The 19,406-nt window shown below is 45.8% G+C and overlaps 1 protein-coding gene across 3 annotated transcripts in view; it reads left to right on the top strand.

The window, feature by feature from the left end:
- DPYD (dihydropyrimidine dehydrogenase) overlaps window positions 1-19,406 on the top strand; it is a 594,472-nt gene that overhangs the window by 202,372 nt on the left and 372,694 nt on the right. For all 3 annotated transcript variants that reach the window (XM_075067810.1, XM_075067809.1, XM_075067811.1), the window contains one exon: window positions 18,598-18,685. In XM_075067810.1, the coding sequence (XP_074923911.1) occupies window positions 18,598-18,685 (88 nt within the window). The remainder of the gene's footprint in view (window positions 1-18,597; window positions 18,686-19,406) is intronic.

Here is a 19,406-nt window from a genome sequence, read left to right as displayed (position 1 = left end):
CTCCTGTATTTTTCACTTCATGCTTCCGATGAAGTGGGTTCTAGCCCACGAAAACTTATGCCCAAATACATTTGTTAGTCTCTAAGGTGCAACAAGGACTCCTCATTGTTTTTGCTGATACAGACTAACATGGCTACCACTCTGAAACCTGGTAGTCTTTGAGACTATACTGCAACAGTACATTACAGTGTGAGATCAGGTGAAAATAATACTGCATCTGAATGAAATGGCAGAAGAAATTTAGAGAGGCAGAATATAATTACCTATTATGGAATTTGGCTAGGACCAGACCTATCACCATGGCTAGGTGTTAGGAGTACTGCCTCCCAACGTACTCCTTGCAACTTCTCCAGGCTGAATTTCCAGAACTGAGTAGGGTTTTGAGAGAAATTCTCAGCACTTTAGTTCTCGACTCCTGCCAGCAGTAGCTGCAGAGAGGCAGCTAGCTCTCTGCCTCCTCCCCTAGTTTGAGCACAGACGCAGAGAAGACAGAGCCAAGCAGGTATAGGAGATGTTGCTGAGGAGCTTACCAGAGTCAGAGTCTTGGGAGGACATGAGGGCAGGAAGAACTAGGGCACAAGTGTGAAAGGAATGTTGATGGTTAGGAGGAGCTGGTGCAAAGGGAACTATAGGGACTGTGGCATGCTGAGGCAGAAGGATAGTGTAGTTAGGTCTGGAAGCAGGATATTAAGGGATTCCTGCTGACAGGAAAGAAGAGGATGGAGGTAGAATGAGTGAATGAGGGAGAATCAATGAGTTAGACTGGCTTGAGACACGGAGAGAAACCCTAGGGATGGTAGAGTAGAGAAAGGTAAAAGAAGGAAAGAGACCCCTAATGAGCGAGAGAGACAAGAAAGCTCAAAGATCAAAGGATGGAACCCCAGGGTTGCGAAGAGGGTAACCACAGGTAAGGAGGGAAGAAGTTCAAGGGAGATGAGGAAAAGGGGGACCACAGTGGAATAAAGGAGACATTGTAAGCAAGGTGGAGGAGATACTCTGTGAAAGAAAGAGGAGGGGGAGCCCAGATGAGTTGATAACAGAGACTGCAGGAAGTGGGGAGAGAGCCAAGGGGATACAGAAGGGAGGGGAAAGTTCCTAGATCTCAAGAGGGACACAGAAATGAAATTGAGAAGAGGAGGGAGGAAGCATAAAAAAGTGGTCAGGCAGGGAGGACTGGAGCCAGTAGAGAGAAAGGAGGAAAGAAGTGGCATGGGTGAGGGAGAAATTTAGGTTCTATTTCTATATGGCTCATGGAGGCATATTCACTTCCACAGTCTCCCAAGATCAGCTCTCATCTCTAAGGAGGGCTTTCCCCCACTTCCCCATAATCCTTGCATTTTTTATCTCCTGGCAGCAGAGAAATTCAGCCTGCTGCTGCCTCTTCTTTTTGCAGCCAGCAGCAAATTCCTGTTTGTCTCTGCTTCTGCTGCTTGATTCCCTTCACCTTTCCTCCCTCTGACCACCTTGTCTCAGATAAGTGAGAAGGGAGAACAAAGGGGCATACTCCTCCTGTTCCGCACTATGGCTGGATCCTCCAGCATGTGTGAGACAGCAGGAGGCAGATAAACATCTACAGGAGGTAGGGGGGACTGAATGGATAAAGGGTAATAGTGTGCAGGAGAGTTGAAGGTTTTGGGGAATGTAGATGGGCTGTGGAGATCTGGGTGGGGGAAGAGATGTGAGTGCTGTTCAGGGAGTCCTGTTTTGGGGGAAAGCAGAAACAGTCTTGCCAACTTTCATGATTGATGTTTGTCTTCAACCCTCACCACCTGGAGTCATATTATTTCATGAGTGTTTTGTATACCACATGCTGGGTAATAACATGAGGACTCGTTTCTAAAACTAAACTTTATTAACAGAGCTATTTACAGAGATGCTGCAACTGCTGCTGGTATTCCAGCCTTGTACACTTCCTAGTGTTCCTCCAAACTCTTCCCTCTTTCAACTTGTACTGCTCCCTTCACTTTCCATGAAGCTTGCTACAATGAGACTCTCAGATTTCTGTTTTTTAAAATGAGAGACCTTTCTAGCCCTTGTGGCTGCAGAGGAAATCTTGGAAATGTATCCCGAGTCTATTCTAAAAGTTTAAATAACAGAACCACACTTGGGCACTACAGACAAGTAGCATGGAACCTTTCATTTAATAACCTTGAAATAGTTGGAACTTCAGTTACGTTTTGTCCAAAAGATAAGGTGGCACCTCCAGAATCAAGGGGTCATAATATTGCTAGAGATATATATTGGTTTTGTATTAGCTCATAGGGAAGAGTGCTAAACACCCAGCACCATTTTTTGTATTGTTTTCCCCTCACTGAGGCTAAACTTGTGAAACCTGACAGGATGACAGTTCAAGGTGGTAAGGCTGCGGACATAACCTCTTGATGACAGTAATCATAACTGAATAGAAATTTTAGCTCAGGATTTTAAAATGGAATTGAATTGAAAACATTGAGAGGGTTTAATGCCTGGTTTCCCTTGACCCAATAATTCCCAGTTTCCCTGAGGAAAGGGCTTGTCTACATGAAAATTTAATTTGGGGTGTGTATCTAGCCTACACTAGACTGCTGTGGTCTAACGGTTTGAGTGCACCCTGCTGATGCACATTAACAGTTTGTTTCAAAGAGACCTAGGCCAGAGTGCTCTAATGAACTCCTAACGTGCAGCAGCAGGCTGTGCATGAACAATTAGCCCATGGCAGACGATTGCCAGCAAGAGTCATACCCCGGCTTGCCATGATCTGATTGTTTGTGGAGTCAAGCCTGAACTTCACTCCCTACTGTACACACACTCTGTCTCAGTCCCATCCTTATTTCTTTACAGGCCCCAATGTAATCTTCTGCCATAAGCAAAAACAGCGGATCTTCTCCATGAGTTGGGCTTGGGAGTTGCAGCAGTAGATCCCTGTCTTCTCCCTTTTCAAGGTTTCAGCAGTGTATCTTGCTATCTCTACATTTAGGCATCTGTGTGTATGGATGTGTGGGAAAGGATTGCAACATGTAGCCCTGAGGATTAATCTGTTGGTATATATAAAATATCTTTTTGATAAATTTAAGTATGTAATAGGCTTATAGATTTATAGATTTGCAATAGCTGAAATGCAAGATACCTGCAGGTCAGACATCCTGTATGACGCTAAGGCAACCTTTGGTACTCTTACTCAGAAAAGTAATAATAAGACAAAATACCTACGCAGAAGTCTGGAGACCTTTAACTGAACCAATAACAGTAAAGGGTGGAAAAAGAGATTTTTGCCCACAAATCTACCAAGTACACCACAAAGGCATACATAACTGTCATTCATACACACACACGCGTTAGCCTAGGAGGCAGGTGTACCCAAACATTTCCGTGGGGGAAAGATGAAATGTGGGCATAGGAGGAAGGATTTCTGAATAATGCTCCATAAAAGGTGAAACAAATCACCATGAGATAGACGATACACCCATCTATCTGTTCCTGTCTACTCTTCATCGCCTCCACCCCCATCTACGTATCGATGCTACCCATCTACAAATGTTATTAACTGTTAATAGGCCATAGTATTATTTCTTTTCAAAATTGTAAGTAAAAAGTAATCTAATTTCCCTTCTGCTTCATTCTTACTCTCTAAAGCATCTAGTATATGTAGGGTTAAAACCAAAATGCATACAATAGCTTCCTCTATTAGAGGTGTGAAAAACATCCAAAGTGCTGCTGCACTACACAGAATGAGCTTATAACAGTGTATTATCATCAATATATCTCTTAAAGAACTGTGATATTTTGTAACTTTGTAATCTTGAAAACTGTTTTAACATTTACTTATTGTTTCATTGATTTTAATAAAAAGGTCTTTATGACTATATCTGTTTCAGTGTAAGCTCCTGTCATATACCCCGAAGTTCCTTTTCTAAACTCCGTGAAGCCTGATTCAGGATGAACTTTATCTTCTGATCAATTATATTGGCAAGCCAAACCCATACTAATTAATATCCTATTATTATTATTATTATTACTAATTAATTAAAATCAATTAATCAAATAAAATTAAATTAAGGGGATACATTACACCAACCCTACTAACCCACCCCAAATCAGGCTACAAACAGCAGATCCTCTTCTCCCTCCACAGGCAGGGGCAGCTCCAGGCACCAGCACAGCAAGCACGTGCCTGGGGTGGCAAACCATGGGGAGCAGTCTGCTGGTCGGTCTGAGGGCGGCAGTCAGGCAGCCTTCGGCGGCGTTTCTGAACTGCCGCTGAATCCGTGTGACCAGCAGACCTGCCACAGAAACACTGCCAAAGACCACCTGACTGCCATGCTTGGGGCAACAAAAAATATAGAGCCGCTCCTGTCCACAGGTACCTGATTACAATCACCCCAGTTGCTATTGGAGGAACAATAAGAGGGGAAGAGGACAGCTAACCTCCAGAAGCCACAAGAGAACTCTTAAAAGCCAAATGATACAATTACAGAGAGAAGACATGAGTTAGGAAGCTCTGTGGTGGCCTGTTTCTCTTAGGGAAGAGGGCAGTGAAGCTCTCTCTCCTCACTAAGACTGTCTCTTTGAAAGAGGTATCTCATATTTTTCACCATGTTACTCCTCTCCTGTTCAAAGTTCAGGGAACTCATTCAGAAAGTAGTCTCAGATACTCAGAGTTCTTAGGAAGAATGCTGACATATAAAGTTGTCATGATTAGGCTTCAAAGTGAACATTCTTTTGAGGTGAATGAGTAGCTTCTTCTTTGAGTGATTGCTCATATCCATTCCAGTAGGTGTACGTGCCGTGCGTGCACGTTCGTCGGAAGACTTTTACCTTAGCAACTCCAGCGGGCTGGCAGGTCGCCCCCTAGAGTGGCGCTGCCATAGCGGGTAATATATACCCCGCAGGTCGGCCCGCTCCTCAGTCCTTCTTACCGCTGTGTCGGTCGTTGAACTGTGAGCGCGGCATAGCTGTCCTCCACGTCCCTAGCTTCTCTTCGTTATTTTTCTAGTTCTAGTTCTAGTTTTAATTATAGTTCACTTAGTTTAGTATAGTTGTAGTTTATAGTTCTAGTGTATATAGTTAGCGGGATCGGGGCGCTAGCCCTCTCCCGCGCCCGGCGCGGGCTCATGCCTGGTTTGCCGGGGTTCAAACCGTGCTCGGCCTGTAAGAAGCCGATGCCCACCAGCTATCCCCACGACGCCTGCTTGAAGTGCCTGGGGAATCGCATATCTCCGAGAAGTGCTGCATTTGCAAGGCCTTCAGACCGGGACCAGAAGGAGCGAGACCAGCTCCTCAAGACATCCTGATGGAAGCGGCACTTATCCTTCGTCCTCGGCACCGAGTGCCGCTTCGGCTCCGGCACCAGACCACTCCAGCGCGCGAAGACGCCATGACACCGACCTTCTCCGGCACCGGTTCAGGGGAGGAGACTGTCTACCTCCTCTACCCAGCTAAGCTGCCTCGAAAGAGCACCCGGCACCGACGCTGGCCGCGTTGGCCATGCCAGTGACTTCGTCGACTCCGGCCCGGCAGGTCCGTCGAGTCCGATCCCTCTCAGCTCCCGCCACGATCTGGGGTTAAGCTGATGGTCCCGTCCACGCCCGAGACCTTCTCCTTGGCCAGGGACCTCATCGCTCTAACGGAGCCTGTGCTGCCCCCAACCCTGGACCGCCGTGCGGGTTCTGCAGTCTAAGGGCAAGCCACGCTGATGCGAGCACCGTCCCCGGCTCTCCGGCTCGGCACGGTCACGGTCTCGCACCGATCTCGATCCCGAGGGAGGTCTCGCTCACGATGCCGCTCGCAGTCCTGGCACCACTCTTCACGACGGTACCGGTCGTACTCGCGGCGCAGATCATCCTCGCGCCAGTCTCGATACTCCCAGCACCGTTCTGGCTCCAGCCACCGTTACTGGCACCGGACTCGAGGAGTTGTTCCCGTCATCGGAGATCAGATCCCGGTCGACCTCCGCACCGCGTGGTGAGGTCCCGGTCTCGATCGCGGCACCAGTATGGATCACAGCACCGATCTCCGCACGAGGAGGTCTTCGCCGCCTGGAGTGCGGGACCCGTACCCTCCCATTCGGCTCCCCTGTGGCCCTCTCGCCAGGGTCAGTCTCTTCGCGGGCGGTCAGTGTGTACTTAGACGCTGAAGACCCGCTGCCCTCTTCCTCGAGACTCAGGAGCATGGTCCTCAGCATGGGGCTTTGGACCCTGGGCGTATCACCAAGCCCAGGGCCCCCAGCAAATTCCTCCGCGGTTGTCGGTCTCTGAGCACAGGGCTCCGGAGGCTACTTCTTCACGCCCTCCTCCATCCCCTACGGAAGAGCGGTCGTCTCATCCTCCATCCTGAGCACCCGCAAAAGTCAGACGCGGTGCTCCAATCTGAGCCGCCACCAGACCTGCTCCTGCCAGGTCTGTCCTCGTCGTCTCCCCAGATGAGGTGGTGGCGGGGACGACATCCACCAGTCCCCCCACTGACTCAGGGGCACCAGGACCTCTCAGGCGCGTGGCGCAAAATATGAACATCCAGGCTGAGGAGGTCTCCGAGATCGAGGACCGGTCGTGAGCTCCTCTCGGCGGATGCGCCGACTCGTGTCGCCCTGCCTTCATAAGACCATCCAAGCCAATGCACCATCATCTGGCCATCACCGGCTTCCATTCCCCCCTGCTCGGGTGTCGAGCGTAAATACATGGTCCTTCAGGGCTATGAGTACTTTATATGTCCACCGCCCCGTGTTCCCTCGTCGTTCAATCGTGAATGAGAGGGAGCTCCCATGGACAAACAGCTCCGGCCCCAAGTCTAAGGAGGCGAGGTATGGACCTGCTTGGCCGCAAGGATTCCGCAGGCCCTGCAGCTGCGGGTCTCCAACCAGCAGCTCTGCTCAGTCACTACACATACAACACCTGGGTGGCGACTGATAAACTTAAGGAGCTGCTTCCGCGGACGCTCGTCAGGAGTTCGCGCTCTCCTGACGAGGGGAAAAAGGTCACACGCACTTCCCTACAGGCGGCTTTGGACGCTGCAGACTCGGCCGCCAGGACTCTGGCCTCCGGAGTCACTATGCGCCGCATTTCTGGCTTCAGGTCTCTGGCCTTCCTCCGGAACTCCAATATGCCATCAGGATCTTCCATTTGAGGGCCAGGGCCTGTTTTCGGACAAGACTGACCTCGGCTGCAAGCTCAAAGACAGTAGGGTCATTATGCGCGCCCTGGGAATGCATACGCCGGTCACCCAGAGTAGACCATCAGGCCTCACGCAACACAGGCCTTACCCCAGCCAGGCAAAGGCAAGACTTTGCCAGGTGGCGAACAGAATGGCAGCGGCAGACAATCGGGTAACCAAGGGCCAAGCAAGGTCCCTCCAAGCCTTCCTCCGGGCGCGAAGCCCTCGTTTTGAAGGTGTGCGCCTGGAGGCGGGCGCTGACCAGTACCCCCCACCGAATCATCTCCTCCTCCTCTCCAACCGTTCTTTCGCTTTTTTCTCCTCCCGGCGTGCCTAACTGGGGGGTACCGTTACTTCGACCGCATGGCTCCTCGCTCGCATACGTTAGCCAACTGGGATTAGTGGAGTCGGCTGGATGACCGCCTACCCTCATGAGGTTTGCTGTACCGCCTCCCACCCCCCACCTCCCCTTCTACGTGTCCCTCGTCCTCTTCAGGACCCCTCTCCACGAGCAGCCAGAGACGAGAAGAGGGCAGGGGTTTTACTCTCCGTTACTTTCTGATCCCCAAGGCCAAGGAGGTCTCAGACCCATCCTCGACCTACGAGAGCTCAACAAAATACCTGGTCAGGTTGAGTTCCGTATGGTGTTTCCTTGGGGACCATTATTCCATCCCTGGATCCCGGAGACTAGTACGCCGCCCTCGACATGCAGACGATCTTTATTTCCATATAGCCATCTTCCCGCCCCATCGGAGGTTCCTTCGCTTCGTTGTTGGCGGCGGCATTATCAATTCACGGTCCTCCGTTCGGCCTCCGACGCCCCGCGAGTGTTTACCAAATGCCATGGCCGTAGTCGTCGCCTTCCTTCGTCGCAGTCGCGTGCATGTGTTTCCCTACCTCGACGACTGGCTTATCCGGGGACCCTCAGAGGAGCGAGTCCTCGCGCACGTCCGCATGGTCAAGCCGCCTTTTCACGAGCCTAGGCCTAATGCTCAACGCGAGAAGTCCACTCTAACCCCTACTCAGAGGATAGAGTTTATCAGAGCCGTTCTAGACTCCACCATGGCCAGGGCCATTCTTCCCTTGTCGCGGTTCCAGGCTTTGACAGCCACCTTCATCCACAGGCTGCAGGCAGCACCTCTAACCTCCATACGTACTTGCCTGACACTCTTGGGCCACATGGCGGCCTGCACATTTGTCATTGCGGCATGCTCGGCTCCGCCTGCGGCCCCTCCAGTCCTGGCTCATCCTCAGCTCCGCCCAGACCCCGTTAGATACAGTAGTCACGATTCCTCAGGACGTCCTCCACTCCCTCCAGTGGTGCTGGATCGGTCCGTCGTCGTGTGTGCAGGGGTTTCCGTTCCATCCGCCCCAGCCCTCGCTGTCCCTGACAACGGACGCTCGGACTTGGGATGGGGAGCTCACCTAGGTGCCCTGCGGACCCAGGGCCGCTGGTTCTCCCTCCCGAACTCGCCCTACATATCCGTGCGAGAATTGAGGGCGGTCCGCCTGGCTTGTCAAGCGTTCCGTCAGCGATCCAAGGTCGCTGTGTTTCGGTTTTTCCGACAACACACGACGGTATACTATGTAAAAGCAGGGCGGTACGAGTGCTCCTCTTCTTTGTCAGGAGGCCATGATGTTGTTGGACTTTTGCATAGCCCACTCTGTTCACCTAGTTGCTTCCTTTCTCCCGGGGTTCGGAATACGCTGGCGGATCGGCTCAGCCGCTCCCTTTTGCTCACGAGTGGCCCTTCACCGGACATCGCCTGGCGCTCTTCCAGAGTGGGGCATCCCCATATGACCTCTTCGCATCCGCAGGAACAGAAAGTGCCCGATGTTCTGCTCTTTCCAAAGTCGCGAACCGGCTCGTTGCAGACGCCTTCTGATTCCTGGGCGAGCGCACCTCTTCTATGCATTTCTCCGTTTCCGTTTATTACACGGTCCTTCTGAAGGTGCGCAGGGACAGGGCCGCTTGATTCTGTTCGCTCTTGGCGTGGCCCCGGCAGCATTGTTCTCTCTCCTGCTGGACCTGTCGGTTAGTCGACCTGGTCCCCTGCCTCTTCACCTGGACCTGATCCAGGACCACGGCCGGCTTTCGTCACCTGGACCTTCCGTTCTGCACCTTCAGCCTGTTCCTGCGTGGCTGACTAGGTCCGAGTTGCATACTTCTTCACCAGTGGAGCAGGTGCTTCTGGGAAGTTAGAAGCCATCTACGAAGACGATGTTACTCAGCCAAATGGAAATGCTTACGTGCTGATGCGCGGAGAGGCACTTCCACCCCACCTCATGTTTCCATCAATCGTCCTCGATTACCTTTTCGCTCAAGCAGCAGGCCTGGCGGGTGTCCTCTCTCCGGGTTCATTTAGTGGCTATCTCCACCTTCCCCGGGAGCGATGGCCGCTCTGTCTTCTCAACCCATGGGTGGCTAGATCCTTAAAGGTCTGGATGTCTCTACCCCAGGTTCTCTGCCAGCCCCCTCTTGGATCTGAACCTAGTTTTGTCCCGTTTTATGTCCCCCCGTTCAACCGCTGCTACGTGTTCCTCCTCTACTTGTCTGGAAGACGGCATCCTGGTTCCATCACTTCTGCTAGGCGTGTGTCAGAGCTGCACGCCTCGTGGTAGAGCCCCGTATACGGTGTTCCATCGCGACAAAGTACAACTAAGGCTGCACCCCGCCTTTCTCCCAACGTTGCTCGGCCTTTCATGTCAACCGACTATTCCTACCCGTACTCTTCCCGAACCTCATTCATCTCGCCGGGAGCAGCAGTTGCACTCCTTAGACGTGCGTAGAGGTGCTCGCCTTTTATATAGAACGGACCAAGCCGTTCGCAAACCCAGCTTTTTGTCGCCATAGCTGACCGCGTTAAGGGTTGCCTGTCTCCTCGCAGAGGATCTCCTCGTGGGTGACGTCCTGCATATGGGCTGTTACGACCTGGCCGGTCTCCCGTCGGGCAATGTGACTGACGCACTCTACTAGGGCCAAGCATCATCGACGGTGTTCCTTGCGTGAGTACCCATCAGGAAATTGCAGGCACAACTGGCCTCCGTGCACACCTTCGCTTCCGCTTATTGCCCTGGTCCAGCAGTCACAGATGAATGCATCCTTCGGCTTCTGCCGTGTTACACGCTGCGACCTCTCTACTCCAACCCACCCTACGGTAAGCTGGGAATCCCTATGGAATGGATATGAGCATCACTCGAAGAAGAAAACACAGTTACTCACCTTTGTAACTGTTGTTTTCAAGATGTATTGCTCATATCCATTCCACACCGGCCTCCTTCCCACTGCGGAGTAGCCGGCAAGAAGGATTGAGGAGGGGCGGGCCGGCAGAGGTATATATGTATATATTACCTGCTATGGCGGCGCCACTCTAGGGGGTGACCTGCTGGCCCGCTGGAGTTGCTAGGGTAAAAGTCTTCCGACGAACGTGCATGCGCGGCGTGTACACCTACTGGAATGGATATGAGCAACACATCTCGAAAAACAACAGTTACAAAGGTGAGTAACCGTGTTTTACACTTCTCTTAAAGCTAGTGGACCAGATCCTCAGCTGGTGCAAATTCAGAATAGCTACATTGATCAATATGAATGTACGTGTGTGTGTGTGTGTGTGTGTACACAAATACTTGACCCTTCTAAATAAGAAATTGAAAGTCCAAGTTTTTGCATGTGTATTATGTTGGAACATGTGGGCATCTGTCATTACACAATTATATGATGTGGTGCCCAGGAAGTGTGCTGTCTCTCTGGAGCCCATGCCCAAGATGTTACAAAAAGTCCCTCTGACCACTACCCCATGCTGCTCATCCATGTGGGCACTAATGACAGTGCCAGGTATGGCGCTAAGCAGATCATCAGTGACTGCAGAGCTCTAGGAGCAAGGGTGAAGGGATTGGGAGTGCAAGTTGTGTTCTTGTTTATTGTACCAGTAGAGGGTAAGGACCCTTACACATCCTGGAGATGAATGCGTGGTTGTACAGATGCTTTTGATGAGGGCCTAGGCTTCCTCGACCATGGGATATTGTTACCAGAAAAAGGGCCCCTGGGAAGCGATGAAGTTCACCTGGCCAAGAAGGGGAAGAGCATCTTCATGCACTGACTTGCCAGTGAGGAGGGCTTTAAACTAGGTTCAACAGGGGCAGGTGACAAAAGGCCACAGAAAAGCATAAAACATGTTCCCTTAACAGAAAGTTAGATGATGTTGGTGACATGGAAAATTACTATAGAGTTATAGAAGCAACAAGAGGGATGAGGCATTTCTAGAACAAATAACAGAAATGTCCAAAACACAAGACCTGGTGGTAATGGGAGACTTTAATTACCCAGATTTCTGTTGGTAAAGTAATACAGCAAAACACAAAATTTCCAATATGTTCTTGGAATGTATTGGGAACAACTTTTTGTTTCAGAAATTGGAAGAAGTGACCAGAGAGACAGCCATTTTAGACCTGATTCTGACCACCAGGGAGGAATTGGTTGTGAATGTGAAAGTGGAAGGCGATTTTGGTGAAAGTGATCATGAACTGATAGATTTAATGATTCTAAGGAAAGGAACATGTGAGAGCAGGAGACTAAGGATGATGGACTTTAAAAAAGCAGACTTAACAAACTCAGAACTGGTAAGTAAAGTCCTATGGGAAGAAAATCTCAGGGAAACAATAGTCTAGGAAAGCTGGCAGATTCCCAAGCAGATAATATTAAAGGCACAATTGCAAACTATCCCAGTGTGAAGGAAAGATAGGAAGAATTGTAAGTGGCCAATATGGTTCCACCAAGAGCTTTGTAATGACCTGATAATCAAAAAGGAAACCTACAAAAAAGTGGAAGGATTAGTTGGACTAATTGCTAAGGAAGAGTACAAAAGAATAGCACGAACATATAGAGAGAAAATCAGAAATGCTAAGACACTAGATGAGTTATATGCAGCAAGGGTCATACAAGGCCATAAGAAGAGGTTCTTTAAAGACATTAGGAGCAAGAGAAAGACAAAGGAAAGCATAGGTCTTCTACTCAGCAGGGGAGGAGAGCTAATAGCTCATGACATCAAGAAAGCTGAGGTGTTTAATGCCTATTTTGCTTCAGTCTTCACTAAAAAGGTTAATAGTGACCAGATACTCATCACAATTACTATTAACAAAATGAAGAAGGAATGCAAGCCAAAATAGGGATAGAACAGATTATAGAATATTTGGATAAGTTAGAGGTATTCAAGTAGGCAGGGCCTGATGAAATTCATTTTAGGGAATTTAAGGAACTAGCTCAAGGAATCTCAGAACCATTAGCAATTATCCTGGAGAACTCATGGAGGATGGGTGAAATCCCAGAGGACTGGAGAAGAGAAAACATAGTACTTGTCTGTAAAAAGAGGAACAAAGGAAAACCTGGGACCTATAGACCACTCAGCCTAATGTTGATACCTGGAAAGATACTGGAACAAATTATTGAACAATCAGTTTGTAATCACCTAGAAGATAATAGGAATATAAGAATAACCAGCATGGATTTGTCAAGAACAAATCATGCCAAACCAACTTATTTTTGGGGAGGGGAGGACGGGAACAGGGTTACTGGATTAGTGGATGGAAGGAAGTAGTACACATAATATATCTTGATTTTAGTAAAGCTTTTGATATCTCATTGGCAAACTAAGGAAATATGGTCTAGATGAATTTGCTCTGGGGTGGGTGCACAACTGGTTGAAAGGCCTTACTCAAATAGTCGTTATCAATGGTTTGCTGACAAACTGAGAATGCATAACTAGTTTGGTCCCACAGGGATCAGTCCTGGGTCTGGTATTATTCAATATTTTCATTAATGACTGGGAGAATGGGGTGAAGAATATGCTTATAAAATTTGCAGATGACACCAAGTTGGGAGGAGTTCCAAGCATTTTGGAGGACAAAATTAGAGTTCAAAATATCCTCGACTAATTGGAGAATTGGTCTGAACTGAACAAGATGAAGTTCCAAGTGCAAAATACTTCATTTAGGAAGGAAAAATCAAATGCTGGGCACAAAACTTTGGGAAGGATGTGCACAAATTTGAGAGAGTCTGGATGAGAGCAACAAAAATGATAAAAGGTTTAGAAAACCTACCTATAAGGAAATGTTAAAAACTGGGCACGTTTAGTCTTGAGAAATGAAGACTAAAGGGGCACCTGATAAGTCTTCACAAATGTCAAGGGCTGTTATAAATAGGACTGTGATTGATTAATCTCCATATACATTGAAGGTAGAACAAGGCGTTATGGATTTAATCTTGCAAGGGAAATCTAGGTTCGATATTAAGAAAAACTTTCTAACTTTAAGGACAGTTATTCTCTGAAATAGGCTTCCAAGGGAAGTAGTTGAATCCCCATCCTCAAAGGTTTCTAAGAACAGGTTGGATGAACACCTGTCAGGGATAGTCTAGGTTTACTTGATCCTCGGTCATTTCAGGGGGCTGGACTTGATGTCTTCTCAATGTCCCTTCTAGTTCTACATTTCAATGACCCTGTAACGCTAAATAAAGCTACACAACAGAGCATTCTCTTGTGTAAATACTTTGCAAAAAATGGTTAATTGATATAGATGTTTTATTCCTAGCTTTATTCACACAGGACAATTAGTATACCTGTGCCTACTTCAAAAGTGAGAATCCAAATGGAATCTTATCTAAAGTGGGATTAATGATTGGGGTTTTGGAGTACATTTATGTTTCAAATGTGTAATTTTCTCTCTATATAATATCTTTTGTCTCAGTTGCTGTGGTATCAACACAATACATTCTTTTCTCTCTTGAGTTGGTTGCTTCACATTCTTTTAGACTGCAACTTTTCAAATGACTATTTTCATGTGTTCTGCCTTGGACAGTAGTGGATTTAGAGTTAGTGGGGCCCTGTGTGCAGCTTCATTTTCGGGGCCCTCCCTCAGGACCAAGCCAAGAAAAAGAACATTCTCTCTTATCTCCCCTCCCATTTTTCATTATTTTTTCTTCCTCCTCCTCCTATATTCTAAGTAATGGGAAGTAAATGAAAATAAAGTGAGGTACCTTGATTAGGGCAGGGGGTTGGGGTTCAGGAGGGGATGTGGGGTTCAGGCTCTGGGAGAGAGTTTGAGTGCTGGATGCGGGCTCTGTGCTGGGGCAGGGGGTTGGAGTGCGGGAGAGGGGCAGGACGTTGGCGCTTACCTCGGGCAGCATGGCTCCCAAAGCAACCAGCACACACACCTTCTCCGGCAGCGGCTTCTACGTGCGGAGGGGGGCAGGGGGTCTCTGCCTGCTGCTTCCCCCAGGCACCATCCCCGCAGCTCCCATTGGTCACAGTTTCTGGCCAATAGGAGCTGCAGAGTCGGCACTTGGGGTGGGGCAGCACACTGAGACACGTGCCCCCCGGGGGCTGCAGGGACATGCCGGCCACTTCCGGGAGCGGCGTGGCGTGGAGAAAGGAAGGTAGAGCAGGTAGGGAGCTGCCTTAGTGCTGCTGGCACATCTCTGCATGGCCCTTGGGAGGGAGAAGGGCAGCGGGTCTCCGTGCACTGCCCAGGGTGGGGGCAGCGCACGGTGCCACCTCCCCTCTCCCCTCCCCCCGCCGCCAGGAGTGCACAGAAATGTGCCAGCAGCTGGCCTCTTCCAGGAGTGGTGTGGGGCCACCAGCCATGGTATGTAGGCAGCGTGCCTGCCTGAGCCCTGCTGCATCGCCGGCTGAGACTCAGGAGCAGATTGTCAGATGAGATTTGTCCTGCATTTTGGGGACCCCTGTCATTGGAGGCCCCGTACCACCACACAGTTTGTTTCATGGTAAATCCGCTCCTGACCTTGTCCCTTATGAAATGTTTTAAATATAGGTTACCATGAGTAAAAATCAATCTAGTGTGGAATGCCACATAAAGTCTCAAAATAAGGTTTTAGTGGTGCTTAAGTAGTGTATAGGTCTTGAGCTGGCTCTCAGAATAGTGAATAGCCCCCGTGTTTTAAAACAATACAATATCATAGAACTTTTATGTCTTCCTCAATGATTTAATTGTCATTCCAAGGACAGATGGGGGGAGAAAATGTTTAACATGTATTGATAACTGGAAGAGTTTGTTGTATTTCATTGTTACAAGGATGTAAGTATGTTAATTTACATATGTGATTTAGATATGCCTAAATATAAATATGTATATTGTTTTAAATTTTTGTTTTCTCCATGACAGATATTACCACTGATAAAAAAATAAATCAAGGCCATTTTGCTTTATTTTAAAACGTGAATGTATTGTTATACATTTAAATGCATTAGTTGTGACAAGTGGATTGGAGAATTTTTATTTACTGATTTTGTTGCTTATAGTGCATTATAAACCAAATACATAATAACAGAGTACCTTTTGAAAAATAAAAGGGGCTTTCTCAAAGTAAAGGGGAATTTCAAAAGGGGCAAGGTAAAACAAAAGTGTAATCTTTGCCATTAATTTATAATGCTGGCACATAAGGGAAAATATATGTAGTATTGAGGTTTACAGCAAATGTTGGCATATTCCCCTAAGTACAGTACTGTCTCTGATTTTTCACAGTACCAGTCACTTAAAGCAATTTAGGTAATGATATTCTGGCATTTATTTCTACTATTTTATTTATGCCATTTGCCTAGCTCATTGGAATGCAGTACCTTTGCTGTTTGGTACAGTAAAAGTACTCTATAATATCTATTATGGCATGGTCAAAGGATAATTTATTGTCAAATAGAAAAATAGGTCAACACTAATGTCACTTGATGATCAACCCCCCAAGTTTAATAAAACATCTCACCAGCATGCATTCCGTGCAGTGGCTGATATTTTATTCGGACTGCAGTACCTGACTATAGCAGTAGTGTAATTACTGAGTTGTCAGTGTGATAAGTGGGATTAATGGCAGCCTGATGCACTTTAGTCTGCAGAGCACTCAGAGAACTGGAAGATGGTATTATTATCAGAGTGAGCCTACTGGCATATTCATGCTCTCCCCTAAAAAAGCTGTATTTCAGGTTTGCTTTGCCCTGCCTCATTAACACCTGATGTTTTCAACAGCTGTTATTTGTGAACCATTCAATAATAATAAAAAAAGAAATTATTTGGTAAAGATACTTAATAAACACAAACATTAATCTATGCATTGGCTATCCTGTCATGGGGCCTTTCTATTCATTTTTAATATAAATATACTTTGTCTTAAGAGTAGTCCATGCAGACCTGCCTAAAGAGCTATTGCATTTTAAAAACTGTCTTGAGTTGGGGCAGCGGTGGAGAAAAGACATAGCAGAATGGCTGCTTTTTTCTTACATATGTTTCTGAAGTCTGTTCTCACCTCTCTGTCTACACAGCCAAAACTGTCAGACAAGCCCTCATCATGTCACATCTCAATTACTACAACCTCTTCTTTTCTGGCCTTGTATACTGCAGCCTTGCTCTCATCAAGTCTGCTTAGAGTACTAAGATCACTTGTTCTTCCATGCTTCTTCAAATGCATGGAAAAAAAACTCTCTTATAAAATCCAAACAACTGTTACCATATCCTTCTCCAAATTCCCAGTTAACTCATCTCTGAAATGTTGTCCACAAAATACTGACTGCTAATCATGGTGAGGTAGGTAACAAGCTGTAACAATTTCCTTTTCTTACTCGCTTTACAACCAATTGGAGCAAACCAATGAACCGTAAGCCCCCTACAACTAGGATGATCTCTGTCTATGTTTGTACAGCACCCAACATAATGGGACCCTAATCCTTGTGGCTGTACTATAATGGTAATATTTATTACTAAATAATTATGGGAGATTTGGGAATGCTGTAGCCATGTTAGACCTGAAAAATGTTTTTTTTTGCTATTTTCTGTAAGTTGACATAGACATCTTTTTATAATTATGCTGAAAAATATTCAGAATAATTAAATGAATTCTGAGTAGTGTGGCATTTGGTCTATGATATTTCACTAAAGTGTAAGGCCAAAAAAACCCCCAAAAAACAAAAAAAACCCCAACCCCTCATCAAAATCTTTTAACAGGGTATATTTTAACTCTTTAGCTGATGCTTGCTTTTTTAAAAATCATGCATCGACTAGATTATTCTTTAGGGTCCAATCCTGTAAAAGGACTTGTGGAGGTGAACTTAGACCTGTATGCTCACATGGATGCCTTTGCAAGAATTGGTCATTAGTCACTGCTACTTAAGTCTGTGTGTTTTATTATACAATATAATTTGTCATGGAGGAAAAAAGTTCCCATTCTGCCCTCAGATATGTATTGAAAATTCCAGTCAACTTCAGTGCAAGTTGCCATAGGAGTGCTTATTTGTACTCCTGAAGTCACAGTTTGTAAACCCACAGTTTAGAAGTAAAAATTTGTCCTTTTATCTAAATCTTAAACTAACTCATTAAAGTAATTGTATTGCACAAAATAAAAGACCCAATGTTTAGCAGCCATTCTTCCTTGGGACCGAAACAGGGTGAGCCATATAAATCATGAATTATTTTTATCATCTTTCCTATAAAAGTGTTGTAAAACTCTACATATCTGATTGTTCAGTTGTCAAAATTATACTCTCAATTATGCCTATAGACCTTCATTAATGAATTTCATCTGTTTTACAGTTGGAAAAACTAAGGCACACAGATCTTGCCTAAGATCGCAGAAGAATTTGTTATCGAGCCAGGTCTAGAAAAAAATATATTTTTAGATTGTGAAGATATAGTAACTGTTTGTGAAGCAGATACTACAGTGATGAATACCATTGAAAGGCCTATGATGAAATTAATTATTTTCTTCAGAGCAGGGTTTGAATGGTGTTTAGGAAATAAGACCCATGCCCATGCATTCAATAAGGAAGAATAAAATAATAAAGAATACAAATAAAGAGAAAAATCAAATAGCTACTCATTTAGTGAGCATCATCCATCCTGTGCACTGAACAAGGTAGGGGTCCAATGGAAAAAATAATATGATTATATAATAAGACTGTGCATGGCACAGAGGCTCCCAAATAATGTTCAATGGATGATAAAAATTGTGGCATTTCCTATCTTTTGAATGCTTAACTTTTCAGTCTTAACATTCTTTTACCATATTTGTATATGTAATATAGCGATAGATTGCACATTCAGAATGGTGGATTTTATGGATCTGCTTATTATAGAAGAAGGCTGCTTTTCTGGCTAAAACACCCAACCAAAGAGGTCAGAGTTCTCTTTTGAGCTCACCGCAGCCTTCTTGTGTGGCTTTAGGCTATTTGTTTAACATATCTGTGCTTCAATATCCCCATCTTTAAAATGGGGATAATAAAACTTATCTCACTGTATTGTTGTGAGAGTTAATTCAATAATGTTTACAAAGCACTTTGAAATACTTATATGGAAGTCTCTATAGAAATGTAAAGCATTATTATTTTTTAGACTTACCAATTTGTACATGAAAAAAACTTATACTATTGGCACTATTTGTACTGTATGTCTCCTTAACTCATTAATTTTTTTCCCTAGGTGCTTAAAGTGTGCAGATGCCCCCTGTCAGAAGAGCTGCCCAACTAATCTAGACATCAAGTCATTTATCACAAGTATTGCAAACAAGGTAAAAGCAGGCTCACAGTAGTAAATGAAAAGCAAGAACAGCAGTTGCTTGCATTTCTCTTTGTGTGATTGAATTACAATCCTTGTCTTTGTAGACTCTAATAAAATAATGTTTAGAACAGGTATGATCAAATGTAACAGATTCTTCTTAATTTTTAATTATTCTTACTGATATTGTTCTTTGGTGATATTGTAAATGCACAGACTGTATGGTAAATCTATTTCTTCAGCATATTTTTTTTTCAGGTATTTGTTTTGGATGGATTTAATCAATTAATAGTACTGACAAAACAAAACACTTCGGTGTAACAAATTCATTGTAGTGTTACCTGACTGAGCCATTATAGTTACAAGACATTATTTTTTTCCATTAGAGAATAAAATATTTTCACAAAATGATTATAATTTTCTTAATAAAATTTGCTTTGGACTGACACTTGGCATGCAGGTGCTCATCTCAGGGATGGATGTTTTTCATTACTAGGGTTCAAGTAAATAAGCTTTATCATTTTTTATTCACAAAACGCAATAATATTAATAAATTATTACAACAATAAATATAATCAACTTTAATAAGGTGGAGTCTTTCCAGATGCTATCCTGTTAATGGAGAAAAAAATACTTTCTGTTGCCTTCAGATCAGTAAGTACCTTTTAACAGTCAAAAATACGAACGTTGAAGCCGACTGCACAGCTAATGTGAAAATATCTGTCTGTATTAAT

Source organism: Chelonoidis abingdonii, chromosome 7 (genome assembly GCF_003597395.2).
Source record: "Chelonoidis abingdonii isolate Lonesome George chromosome 7, CheloAbing_2.0, whole genome shotgun sequence".
NCBI lineage: Eukaryota > Metazoa > Chordata > Testudines > Testudinidae > Chelonoidis > Chelonoidis abingdonii.
The sequence above is the reverse complement of the archived record's forward strand: the minus strand, read 5'-3'. Positions and strand labels throughout refer to the sequence as shown.